At 49.7% G+C, this 11,566-nt stretch overlaps 1 protein-coding gene across 1 annotated transcript; it reads left to right on the top strand.

Moving 5' to 3' along the window:
* Nucleotides 1-8,645: 8,645 nt before the first annotated feature.
* Nucleotides 8,646-10,715, top strand: LTA (lymphotoxin alpha). The gene is made up of 4 exons (XM_061147111.1): nucleotides 8,646-8,776; nucleotides 9,167-9,274; nucleotides 9,361-9,454; nucleotides 9,671-10,715. The coding sequence occupies exons 2-4, from the start codon at nucleotides 9,176-9,178 to the stop codon at nucleotides 10,081-10,083; spliced, it is 606 nt and encodes a 201-aa protein (XP_061003094.1). The 5' UTR covers nucleotides 8,646-8,776; nucleotides 9,167-9,175; the 3' UTR covers nucleotides 10,084-10,715.
* Nucleotides 10,716-11,566: the final 851 nt, after the last annotated feature.

The following is an 11,566-nucleotide window of genomic DNA, read 5'->3' as shown; positions in this document are numbered from 1 at the left end:
AGTGAGCAACAGAAAACGCTGGTGTCCAAATTTCTTCCTTCACCCAGGAGACACAGTCTGGTTTTTAAGCACATCATTGGCCTCTCTGTGAGAGTCACATCAAACCAAAGCAAAATAAGTCCCACTGTCTGGCCCCCATACCTCCCTCTTTTCAACGTCTCTCCCTGGTGTCTGGCCCCCAGCCCGGTTGGGGGTTCCCCTGAGATGAGGGCTGTTCACTTTCTCTGACCACATGGTTTCCGCTTCTGTGTCTCTTATTTCCTAAGCTGATAAAAATACTGAGCCCTAGAGGCCCTGGCTTCCTCTGACCCCCTGGGGCCAGGCGGCAGGCATCCTGTCTTCCACAGTTGGGGTGGGGAGGGGAAGCAGGGATCCCCAAGGGGTGACTCAGGGCCTTCTGTGCAACCCTGGGGACATGGACATGTTCAGCCTTGCTCTAGAGCTGGGATGAGGAATTGTTTCTCAGTGGAGGGTGTATTGGGGTTCAGTTAGAGACACGGGGTTGGGAAAGAGACTGATGAGATTGAAGAGGGTCCCTTGGGAGATTGGGGTTGGGGCAGGTCTGGTTAAGTCTGGAAAAGGGTGTGGGAGGGACTGTCTTCAGTGCAGTTCAGCTGAGCATCAAGTAGCCCAAAGATAAATGCGAACTCTGCTTCAAATTTGCCGTCCAGTAGGGGAGGCAGACCTAATCAACTGATTCAAGGCATGCTGAGTGAACTAGATAGAGTAAGGTACAGTGGATGTAGAAGGTGGGATGGTGGGGTGGGTGTTCCATCTGTAAGCACCCAGCAGGCTCTGAAGGAGGAGAGGGCATTTGATGAACAGGTGGGATTTCTGGGGGAGGGGGTGAGTGAAAGGGCCCCAGAGAGGAGTGGAACAGCTTGAGCAGCGGCTTAGGGTCAGAAAACAGTGTATGTTCAGGAAAGGCGAGCATCCTGAGGTAGGTGGAGTGCAGGTGTGAGGGAGCATGTGTTGAGGAAAGGACAAAGAATGTCATGGTAAGGGGTGTGGACCTGGCAGGCAGTGGCAGTGACGGCTGTAGAGAAGCGGGGTACAGGGGCTGCTTCAGGTGTACAGACAAGGAGTAAAGGAAACAGATGCCTTGGGCCGTGGGGGGGACACATACTATGTGTTAACCATGTCACACCCTTTTCCCAACATCAGAATCCTGCCGGCAACTGTCCAGAAGATCTCCGTTATACAGATGAGACTGAGGCTCGTAAATGTACTGTAACTTACAGTCACACAGCTACAAAGTAGTGGAATTAGCATTAAACTCATTTTACCCCAAAGCCTGTGTACTCTCTACTTAGGTCCCAATAACTCCAAGTGGCATTAAAGGAAGGAACAAATCTTATAACTTTGAGAGGGATAAGTCATTGGGATGTGCTAGCTGATTGGATGGTGGGAGTGAGGGAAGAAGAGTCCTTAGATGGCTCCAAGTTTTGAGCCAAGGGCATAAGAAAGACCAGAATAACCTAAACCAAGGAGGTATGTGGCTGAGGGGAAAATGAGTTGATTTCAGACAATCACATTTTTGTTAAGTACCTGATAGGAGCAGAGTGCTCTGCTAGACAATGAATATAAATGAAATAAAGTCACTGCCCTCAAAGGGCTTGCAGTCTAATGAAATGATATACAAACAATTGGGCTTCCCAGGAGTGCTCAGTGTTAAAGAATCCACCTGCCAGTGCAGGAGATGCAAGAGACACAGGTTTGATCCCTGGGTCGAGAAGATCCCCTCGAGCAAGAGATGTAACCCGCTTCAAGATTCTTACGGAGAAAGTTCCATGGAAGATGATCCTGGCAAGCTACAGTCCATGGGGTGGTAGTCAGATGTGGCTGAGCACACATTTCACATTTAGGCTACAATGAACCAAACGATCTAATGTGGGTGGAACAAGCTAACAGAAATCCTAGGGATTTCTCCAGGGTTCTCCCGTGTACAAATAAGCACCAGCCACGTGATGACGGGAGGTGCACCTGCTTAGAGTAACAGTGCTCAAGAATGTCCTGCAGGGTTTGAGGTAACAGCATGACACTCAGGTGCAGTTTTCCAGCAGGCAGGTCTGGAGCTCAAAAGGAAAGTTGGAGCTGCTGGAGACAGATTTGGGCATCCTTTTCTGAGTGGACAGGATCCCTCCAATACAGGGTGATAAGAAGAACCTTGAGGAGGATCAAAGGGAGAGAAACCAATAAAGGAGAGAGGTAGAAGGGACAGAAAAGTAGGGCAAGAGAGCTGTGCCAAGCAGAGACCGGGCAGCCACATCTGATACTTCAAAGAAGTCTAATAGGTGAGAGTTCAAAAGATCCTTTGTGTTCAGGACTAGACAATTACAAATTTTGAGAAAACAGTTTCCACTTATCGGAGGGGTAGAAACCGCTTTACATAGGTTAAGGAACGAGTGGGAGGTGAGGAAAAGGAGGAGCTGAGTACAAAGTCAGACTGGTGAATACTGAAGGTAACCGAGAATCATCTCTATTTCAACCCACAATTTTTACAGTGAGGAAAATTTTACCAGTTCCCGAAAAAGTGGTTAGTTAGAGGGCTAGTTTCTTGAGACATCACACAGAAAAGGAAGGTGAGAGATGGAATGGACATTTAAGGGGGAGAGAGAGTCCAGGAAAGGCTTTTTATTTTTGAGAAGTAGAGTATATAAAACGAAGGTGTGTGGAAAGAGATACTGAAAACGAGGAAGAGGGGAAAGGGTATGGTAAACATGGGGATGTGAAATCAGAGTACAAAGAGTCTACCTTAGGAGAACGAGTCTACTGAATTGAGAAGAAAAAGGAAACATGAAGGGAAAATAAGGCAATAAAGAGGCACTCCTTAGGTGACCTTAAGTTCGATAAAAAGATGATAGTGTCACTGAGAGTAAAGAGCTAGGGAGGTGTGGAGATTTAGAACATGGGGGAGAAGATTTAGTACTCCTGCAGGAGTAGAACAAGGAAGTCAACAAGCAAAGATTAGGGGACCCTAAGGGCTTCATGAGGTTAGATGACCAGGATTCGTAATAGGCCTCTTCTGAGACTGTGACTCTCCTGCAATGCTTGGCAGTCCAGGAGAAGGACCCAAGAATGATAAACCATCAGGGAGCTTCCCTTCTAGTGAGGCAAGGTAGAAAGGAAATACACTGAAGAAGAAAGCAGTAGGTAGTACTACGAGGAAATAAGATAGGGATGTGTGCTAAGAACGGCAGGGATCTACTTTAGACACCATGGTAGAAAACTTCTTCCCGGGTAAATGGAAATCAAGCTTCTCAAGATCTTATTGGTAGAATATTAGGTAGGGAAGGCGAGGTGAAGAAAGACTGATCTAGATACACAAATTGTTAGATGTGTGGTAGAGATGGTGGTGGAGGAGATTGTGCTATGAAGACCAGAAGAACATGGAAGATGCAAAGGCATGGATTTCAAGAAAGGAGGAGGTTATCAGTGGTGCCAAGGGGAGAGAGGAGAACAGTGTCCACTCCTGCCCGCAGCTCCTAGTGATGGGTGTGGAAGAAAGAGCTGCCTTTACCACAGAATGAAAGCTATTAGGGAAAAGCCAGGTTTCAATGTCCCGGAGGAAGATGCTTTCAAAAGTGAAATAGAGGATTTGAATATATGAGGAGTTCCATAAAATATTGTGGAATGGATTGTTACAAGCATCCTTTGTTGGATAGGGGATCGAATTCAAGGAGGTTAAATCCCAGTGAGAGTTCTAGAGAAAACTTAAGTCTGGAAGGTTTTGCTTCCGGAAGGAAGAGGTTGCTGCTTCTGACATTTAGAATAGGAGATACATTGCATTTATCACGAAGGAAAACATGAATACCTCGAAGGGATCTTAGGGGTGTGTATGGATCTCCTAAGGCACTACCTGGGCAGTCTTGGTGTCCCCGCTTGCAGCCTTACTCCCCACAGTCCAGTCTAAACACAGGAGCCACAGTGATCTTTTAAAAACGTGAATCCAATCACTTTTACCTCACACCTCCCTCTCTCCTCCCCCCACTCACCCACATACATGGACACACCCTGACACCTTCCAAAGCTTCCCCTGGTTGACGACAGTTCAAATGCTTTACCTGTCCTTGCAGGGCCCTGCGTGCTCTGGTCCCTGCCATGCCCCTGTTCTCTGAGCTTATCCATCTCCCACTCTCTCTGCTCCAGCCTCACTGGCTTCCTTTCTGTTCCTCAGCGCCCCCAGCTCATTTCCATCTTCCAGCCTTTGCATTAGCTGTTCCCTTTGCCTGGACTGCTTCTCCCCCAAATCTTCACTCAGCCACTCTTGTCATTTAGGTCTCAGCTTAAAATGCCATTTACCCGGGAAGAACTTTTCTACCATGGTGTCTAAAGTAGATCCCTGCCGCTCTTAGCACACATCCCTATCTTATTTCCTCGTAGCACTACTTACTGCTTTCTTCTTCAGTGTATTTCCTTTCTACCTTGCCTCACTAGAAGGGAAGCTCCCTGATGGCAGGTACGTTGTCTGACCTGTTTACCACTGTATCCTTACTGCCTGGAACAGTAAGTTCCCAATAGATAGGTGTTAAAGTATGCTACTGGGGAAGAGCAGAGAAACAGCTCCAGAAAGAGTGAAGCGATTGGGCTAAACCAGCAATATCACTGTCTGGTGGTCAAAGTCAAGTCCAATGCTTTAAGTTCCCAAAAAAGACTCATTAAATGGAAGCATGAATGAATAATGGGGAAAAGCAGGATAAAGCTCAACTTTAGGTTTGTGGCTCAGATTGAACTTACGTTTCGAGTCAGGTTTAACTATAGGATTAAGAATGGAGATGAGTTAATTCCACGATGAGCTCTAGAAACAGGGCTGGGTTAGTTTAGTGCATAAGTTTATTTAGGGGGTTCATTATTGAGATGTGTTTAGATTTGAGGTTAGGGTTGATTTTGAGTTGTGATTTGGGTTGAGGTTAAATATGGGTTAGGATCAAAGTTGATGTTAAATCCCAGTTTAGGTTTTGAGGCTAAGTTCAGGTTTGAGGCTGGTATCATTTCAACCTCATTTGGAAGGCTCAGAGATTTCACTGGTTTTCTCCACAGAGACCACTGTAGAAACTGTACTTCCTTGGGTTTGGAGCACAAGACTCTAGTCATCACCCCTCCCACTCAGGGAAAGCCCCAAACCAACTGCTGGCCTCCTCAAGAAAGAAACTGAATTTCACACAACCTCCGAAACTAAGATTGAAACCAAGATTGGTCCATCTCAAGGAGCGTCCCTCAGCGCATCGCAAATGCCTGTGGCACAGACCCAGTTCTCCCCTTTCCTTCCTCCCTCTCATGTCTCCCTATATCTCCTCCTTGCCTTCCCCTTTTCGCCCTTCCATGTCCCAGTTTTCCTCACTTCTGTTTTTCACCATTAATTGCAACATCATTTTACACTTTATTAATAATACAGCTAAGGTCGCCGAGTCCATCAGCTGCTACTATTGGAGAGGCAGAAAAAGACAGCAGGAAGGAAAAGGGACTCCAGAGAAAGAGGGGCACAGAGCAAAGGCAAGGAACAGAGATCAGGAGGGAGGCCAGCAGGGACACAGGACACAGTAAGGTTAAAAGAAATAAGATTATACCAATAGAGACCAAGATACTTAAAAAGAGGCACCTATGGCTACCCTTCTTCCACCATCAAACCTGGTAAACCACCACGACCTGTAGATTTTTGCCTAGAAACTCTCCTCCCCATTCTCCTGCTACTGCTTCAATTTATATACTGCAGGCTCTTGTCACCTCCTTGTTGAGTTGCAAAACCTTCCCAACTGGTCTTCTCTTGTCTGGTTTCCCCTCCAGACCCCAGCTCCCATACCTCAATTCATTCCTCCTGTAGCTTCCAGACTCGTGTTTTAAATATACCAATCTGGGTGGATCCCTCTCTCACTTAAAAAATTTGGTGGCTTCCCCTCAGAATGAAAGCCAAACCAATTAGAATGAAATCTTTTCTTGGCTCTAAACCCCTCAGAATGTGTTCTTAGCTTGCCTCCCAAGCCTCATCTCTCTTCCTTCTATCTGTATTCACTCGCACATGTTAGCACACTTCGTACTCTGTTTTACCTCCAGGCTTTGCACCTTCTGTTCCCTCTATCAAGAATGCCCTTCATCATCTTCTTTACCCTGATACTTCATGCCTGGATCATCTCTCCCCCAGGTCAAGTTTGATGGCTTTACTGTGGGCTGCCATAAGCATGCTGTCAGAAAAACCACACTTTACTGTAGTTATAACTAACCTGTGTCCCACACTGGTCTTTGAGCTCCCAGAGGTTAGGAGACTGTCTTCCACACATGTTTCCTCAAATGCCTTGTGCAGATGCTTGATTAATGTTTGTGGAATAGAGAAAAAGCTGAAGAGATGGAATGAGGGAATTCCCTGGCAGTCCAATGGTTAGGACTCTGCACTTTGACTCCTGTGGCCCAGATTAAATCCCTGGTCATGCATGGAATTAAGATCCTGCAAGCCACGAGGCATGCCCTCTCCCCAAAAAAAGAATGAAAAGAAGTAATTAGATTAAACTAGGAAGGCATGAAAGGCAAAGTTGCAGGGCCTCAAGTAGGAAGGGAAAAACAGGAGAACTAGCTCATACATACCCTAAATGTGACTTAACTGCCACAGGACACCAAGACCCCTCAGGGACTTTCTGCCAATGCAACAGAGGAAGGGCTTGAGTTTCCATCACCACCGTCCTCAGCCCCAGCCCCTCCAAAACCTTCCACATGAAAGCATAACAAGTCATAAGAGTAATAATATTTGAGGGGGCCAATTGTTTTCTCAGTCTTATGAAATGTGATTAAAATCATCTTTAGAAACGTTGCTGTTTTTTTGACCTGCAACCTACAAGCTAAGCGAAAACTCATTCGTGTTCAAGAATATTCATATCATCATTTTTCATACTAGCCCAAAACTAGAAACAAACTGAATGCCCATCAACAGAAAAATGGATAAATAAATTAGAGTATATTCACACAGCATCACATCGCAATGAAATAAGAATTGCTACTGACACAACCATGTAGATGAATCTCACAAATATAACACAAGAGAAAGAAGCCAAACACAAATGAGTTGTCTGTGTGATTTATTTATATGAAGTCCAAATATAGGAAGAACTGGGATTTCCCTGGTGGCCCAGTGGCTAGGACTCCAAGATCCCAGTTCACGGTGACTGACTTCAATTCCTGGTCAGGCAGCTGGATCCCACATGCCACAGCTTAAGGTTCCATGTGCTGTAACTAGGACCCATCACAGCTAAATAAATAGATAATATTTTTTTAAAAAATAGGAAGAACTAATCTGTAGTTGTAGAGGTCAAAAACTGGTTGGTTATCTTTGGGAGGTTTGAACTGAGAGACGGCATGAGAGAACCTTCTGGGGAAGGTTCTAAAAATATGTTGAACTGGATGATGGCTGCATGGCTATAAAGAGATGGAAAACTTCATCAGGCTGTCTACTAAGGAGAAGTGCACCTCACTATACCCGAGTTCCATATTGACAGAAATGGGAAATCCTTAATGATTTCACAACAGTGTACTGGGGCTTCCCTGGTGGCTCAGTGACAGAGAATCCACCTACCAACACAGGCACAGGAGACACAGGTTTGATTCCTGGTCCAGGAGGATCCCACATGCCATGAAGCAACTAAGCCCATGCACTACAACTACTGAGCTTGTGCTCTAGAGCCTAGGAGCCACAACTACTGAAGCCCATGCGCCCTAGAGCCGGTGCTTCACAACAGAGGAGCCACTGCAGTGAGAAGCCCTGCACTGCAGAAGCACTGCAACTAGAGGAGAGCTCGCGTTCACCGCAACTAGAGAAAAATCCATACAGCAACAAAGACAGCGCAGCCATAATGAAAGGAAGGAAGAAAATTATAAAAATAAAACAATGTATTGACTTTACAAATGCAGCTTCAAGACAGATCATTTTGCTGTCCACACCCCATCCTAGAACACCACCTTTGAGCTCCACCTGTATGGAATTCTGAAGCCTGCGGTGTAGAGAACTTGAGCAGTTGCCACACTCCTTGATGCTGGAATGTGTTTGTTTGGGGTTATATAAATCTGATCTTTCGAGCCCACCTAAGGTTGGGATGAGGTGGAGGGCATCCTTCAGTAAGATGAGACCTCATCATACGTGAATTTATAGCCTCATCCCTGAGTGGGACTTTCCAAACCAAGACACTTCTGAGAGCAGAACGGAGCTCCATGAATGTTTCCACCAGGACAACAGGCATAAACCAGGATGTCCCAGGCGGGAGGGTATATAATGAAACTTCTTGATGTGAAACCCACCAGATGACCTGGAAAATACACAGACCGGGACAAGTTGACTTGAATCTTTTGGGACAAAGATGTGGGGTACGAGAGGAGGAAACTTGCACACAGAGAAGGCTGTAATCAGTCAAGGGTGCAGAGGTGTTACACAAAATCACTCTTCAGGGAACCGGGCCTCTAGCCCACGCCCCAGCAGCTCCCCTTCTCCTCCTCTGAATTTACTGTCCCTTCTCTAGAACTCCTAAGCCTGACCCCGCTCCCTGGCCCTCCCAGCCCACGGTTCCCCTGACCCCACTCCCTTTCCCAGAACTCAGTCGTCTGAGCCCCCAGCCTGCGGTTCTGTCCTAGGCCTCAGCCTTTCCTGCCTTCGACTGAAACAGCAGCATCTTCTAAGCCCTGGGGGCTTCCCCAGGCCCCAGCCCCGGCCTAGAACCCGCCCGCCGCCTGCCACGCTGCCACTGCCGCTTCCTCTATAAAGGGACCCAGGCGTCCGGGCCAAGGGGCCCCCGCACAGCAGGTGAGACTCTCCCAGCCCATCTCCTCGGGCTGCCGGGGCGGTGGACTCCTTCCCCGGGGGCGTTCAGTCCCTCCTCTTACACCCCAACCCCTCCTGCCCCTCCAGCCAGGGCCCGGGCCTTGGCGGGCCTGGTTTTGGTTGGTTCCCCTCTCTCTGGCTGCATCTGTCAGTCTCTTTCTCCCTGTCTGTGTCTCACGTTCTGAGCCCTTTCTGTTCCCCTCCCATCTCTGTCTCTCTCTCTCTCCCCCTGCTCACCTCGGGGTTTCCCTGATTGCACCTTGTCCCCTTCTCTGTCTGTCGCGCTGTGTCTCTCGGGGTGGCTGTCTCCACCGGCAGGAGGCCCGTCTTCCTCGTCGCGCCCCGCCCCGCTCACTGTCTCTCTCCCCGCAGGTTCTCCCCATGACACCACCTGGACGTCTCTACCTCCTGAGGGTGTGCAGCACCCCACCCCTCCTCCTCCTCCTGGGGCTGCTGCTGGCCCTGCCACCCGAGGCCCAGGTGAGGCAGCAGGACCAGGGGGGCCGTGGGGGGCGGCCCAGCCCAACCCTGGGCCTTAAAGCCTGTCTGACTCTCTTCTCCCCCAGGGGCTCCGTGGCGTTGGCCTCACACCCTCAGCTGCACAGCAACCCTCGAAGCCCTTCACCCGTGGCACCCTCAAACCCGCCGCTCACCTTGTTGGTAAACATCCACCGGCCCTCCCAACACGTAGCCCCCAGCCCTCCTCCTGCCCCTTTCAGAGACCCAATATCCAACCCCCCCCCCCCAGCTCACCCCACTCCCACTCCCTCTGTCCTCCCAGCCATCCCTGGGAACTCAGTCCAGCACCTGTTGCCTCGGGGACTGAGACCATTGACCCCCAAGTCCTTGAGCATCATCCCCTCTGGCTCTTCCCAGGAGACCCCAGCACCCAGGACTCGCTGCGCTGGAGAGCAAACACGGACCGCGCCTTCCTCCGCCACGGCTTCTCTCTGAGCAACAACTCCCTCCTGGTCCCCACCAGTGGCCTCTACTTTGTCTACTCCCAAGTGGTCTTCTCTGGGAAAGGCTGCTTCCCCACGGCCGCCCCCACCCCTCTCTACCTGGCCCATGAGGTCCAGCTATTTTCCCCCCAGTACCCCTTCCATGTGCCTCTCCTCAGCGCTCAGAAGTCCGTGTGCCCAGGGCCACAGGGACCGTGGGTGCGCTCGGTGTACCAGGGGGCTGTATTCCTGCTCACCCGGGGAGACCAGCTATCCACTCACACAGACGGCATCTCCCACCTGCTCCTCAGCCCCAGTAGTGTCTTCTTTGGAGCCTTCGCTCTGTAGAAACATCCAGAAAGAAACAAATAGGCTTCAAGGCCTTCTCCCCATTTTGCCTCCATTCTGAACACTTCAGGGGTCACCTCACCTCTCCTTTGACCATTCCAACAGTCTTGAGTCTTCCCCACCCCGGTTCTCAGCACTGGAGCTTCCAAAGAAGAAATTCTAGGCCCACCAGGGGACCAGACCTCCCTGGACCACCCCAGATGCTCAGCTGAGGACTTCAAGCCTGCCTCAAAATGCCCGCCCAGATCCCTTCCTCGGCCCTGGCCATCTAGGGGGCCTCGTCTTGGACATGGAGAGGGTAGCTGACACATGAGGGAGCCTGGGTGGATGACTAAAGCCAGTGGGGGGTGCTTATTTATGAAGGGAAAACAATTAAATTATTTATTTATGGAGCGTGGAGAGAAGGGAATAATAGCGAGACATCAGAAGAAAGAGCTAATACACCCAAGAGATGACAAGTGAGAGGGCGTGGGCACAAGGATGACCCAGTGAGAGATAGAAAGTGTGGCTCTGAGGGACCAAGGGGTTCTGGAAGGAAGTGAAAAGCTCTTAAGAGCCAGCCGCTGCTTAACTGGACACCCCACAAGATGTTTGACCCTCGATGAAGCCAAATAAACCTCTTTTCTCTGAAATGCTGTCTGCCTGTTTCTGTCTGTCGGGGAGGGGAGAATTCCCCAGATGTCTCTGAGGAATGGAGGGAGGACAGGAATCAGAGAGGCCTGAGGGCCTCTGGGGACACACGGTGGGCTCACGGGGTGGTGCAGCCAGCCCACTGCAGGGGAACCAGAGGATAAGGTGAAAAGACAGAGGCAGGTCCAAGGTCTGGAGGAGCAGGAGTCAGGGGCCCCTTGAGGAATGAGGGTTACAGGAGGTTCCTAAGGAGCACTGACAACGCTAAAGAGTGTTCAGGATGATGGGGGAGGATCATGGGGCCCCCTGGAAGACATGGCCATGCCAGGGCCCCGAGAAATGGGACAACCTCCAAGGCTGGGGGTTGGAGAACACAGGAGGCATTTCAGGAGACCTGGTCACACACATGGGGGCTCTCAAGGGCAGTGCTGTCTCCAGAAAACTGGAGGGAGCAGGGATTCCTTGGGGATACATGGCCACACACAGGGACTCTGAAGGGTGGGGGCTTCATGCAAAAGTTGGGGAGTCACATTCCCTTGGAAACCAAGACTGAAACCAGCCCCAGAGTTTCGGTGAGTCCCTGGTCAGAGTGAAAGGAGAAGCCCTGCCGTGCTGGAGTTCATGAATTCCCAGCATTACTTTCAGCCCCTGGGGCTATCCAAGGCTTGGTCCTGCCATCTGCCCCCAGTTCTTGCAGAGCCTCAAGCTTTCCTTTCTCCAGCTCCTCTCGCCCCCCCCCCCCCAGGGTCCCAAACACACATCTCAGGACCCAGCACAGTTTCCCCTGAGTTTTCTCTCCATGAAGGACTAAGCTTTGTAGAGCCCCTCCCATTTCTAATTCTACCCCTACCTG

This window comes from Dama dama, chromosome 7 (genome assembly GCF_033118175.1).
Source record: "Dama dama isolate Ldn47 chromosome 7, ASM3311817v1, whole genome shotgun sequence".
Lineage (NCBI taxonomy): Eukaryota > Metazoa > Chordata > Mammalia > Artiodactyla > Cervidae > Dama > Dama dama.
This window is presented reverse-complemented; position numbering and strand designations above follow the sequence as displayed.

Coding starts and splice junctions, on each gene's coding strand:
- LTA (XM_061147111.1), top strand. CDS start 9,176: ATGACACCACCTGGACGTCTCTACCTCCTGAGGGTGTGCAGCACCCCA. Junction 9,275..9,360: donor CCCTGCCACCCGAGGCCCAG/GTGAGGCAGCAG, acceptor CTTCTCCCCCAG/GGGCTCCGTGGCGTTGGCCT. Junction 9,455..9,670: donor ACCCGCCGCTCACCTTGTTG/GTAAACATCCAC, acceptor GGCTCTTCCCAG/GAGACCCCAGCACCCAGGAC.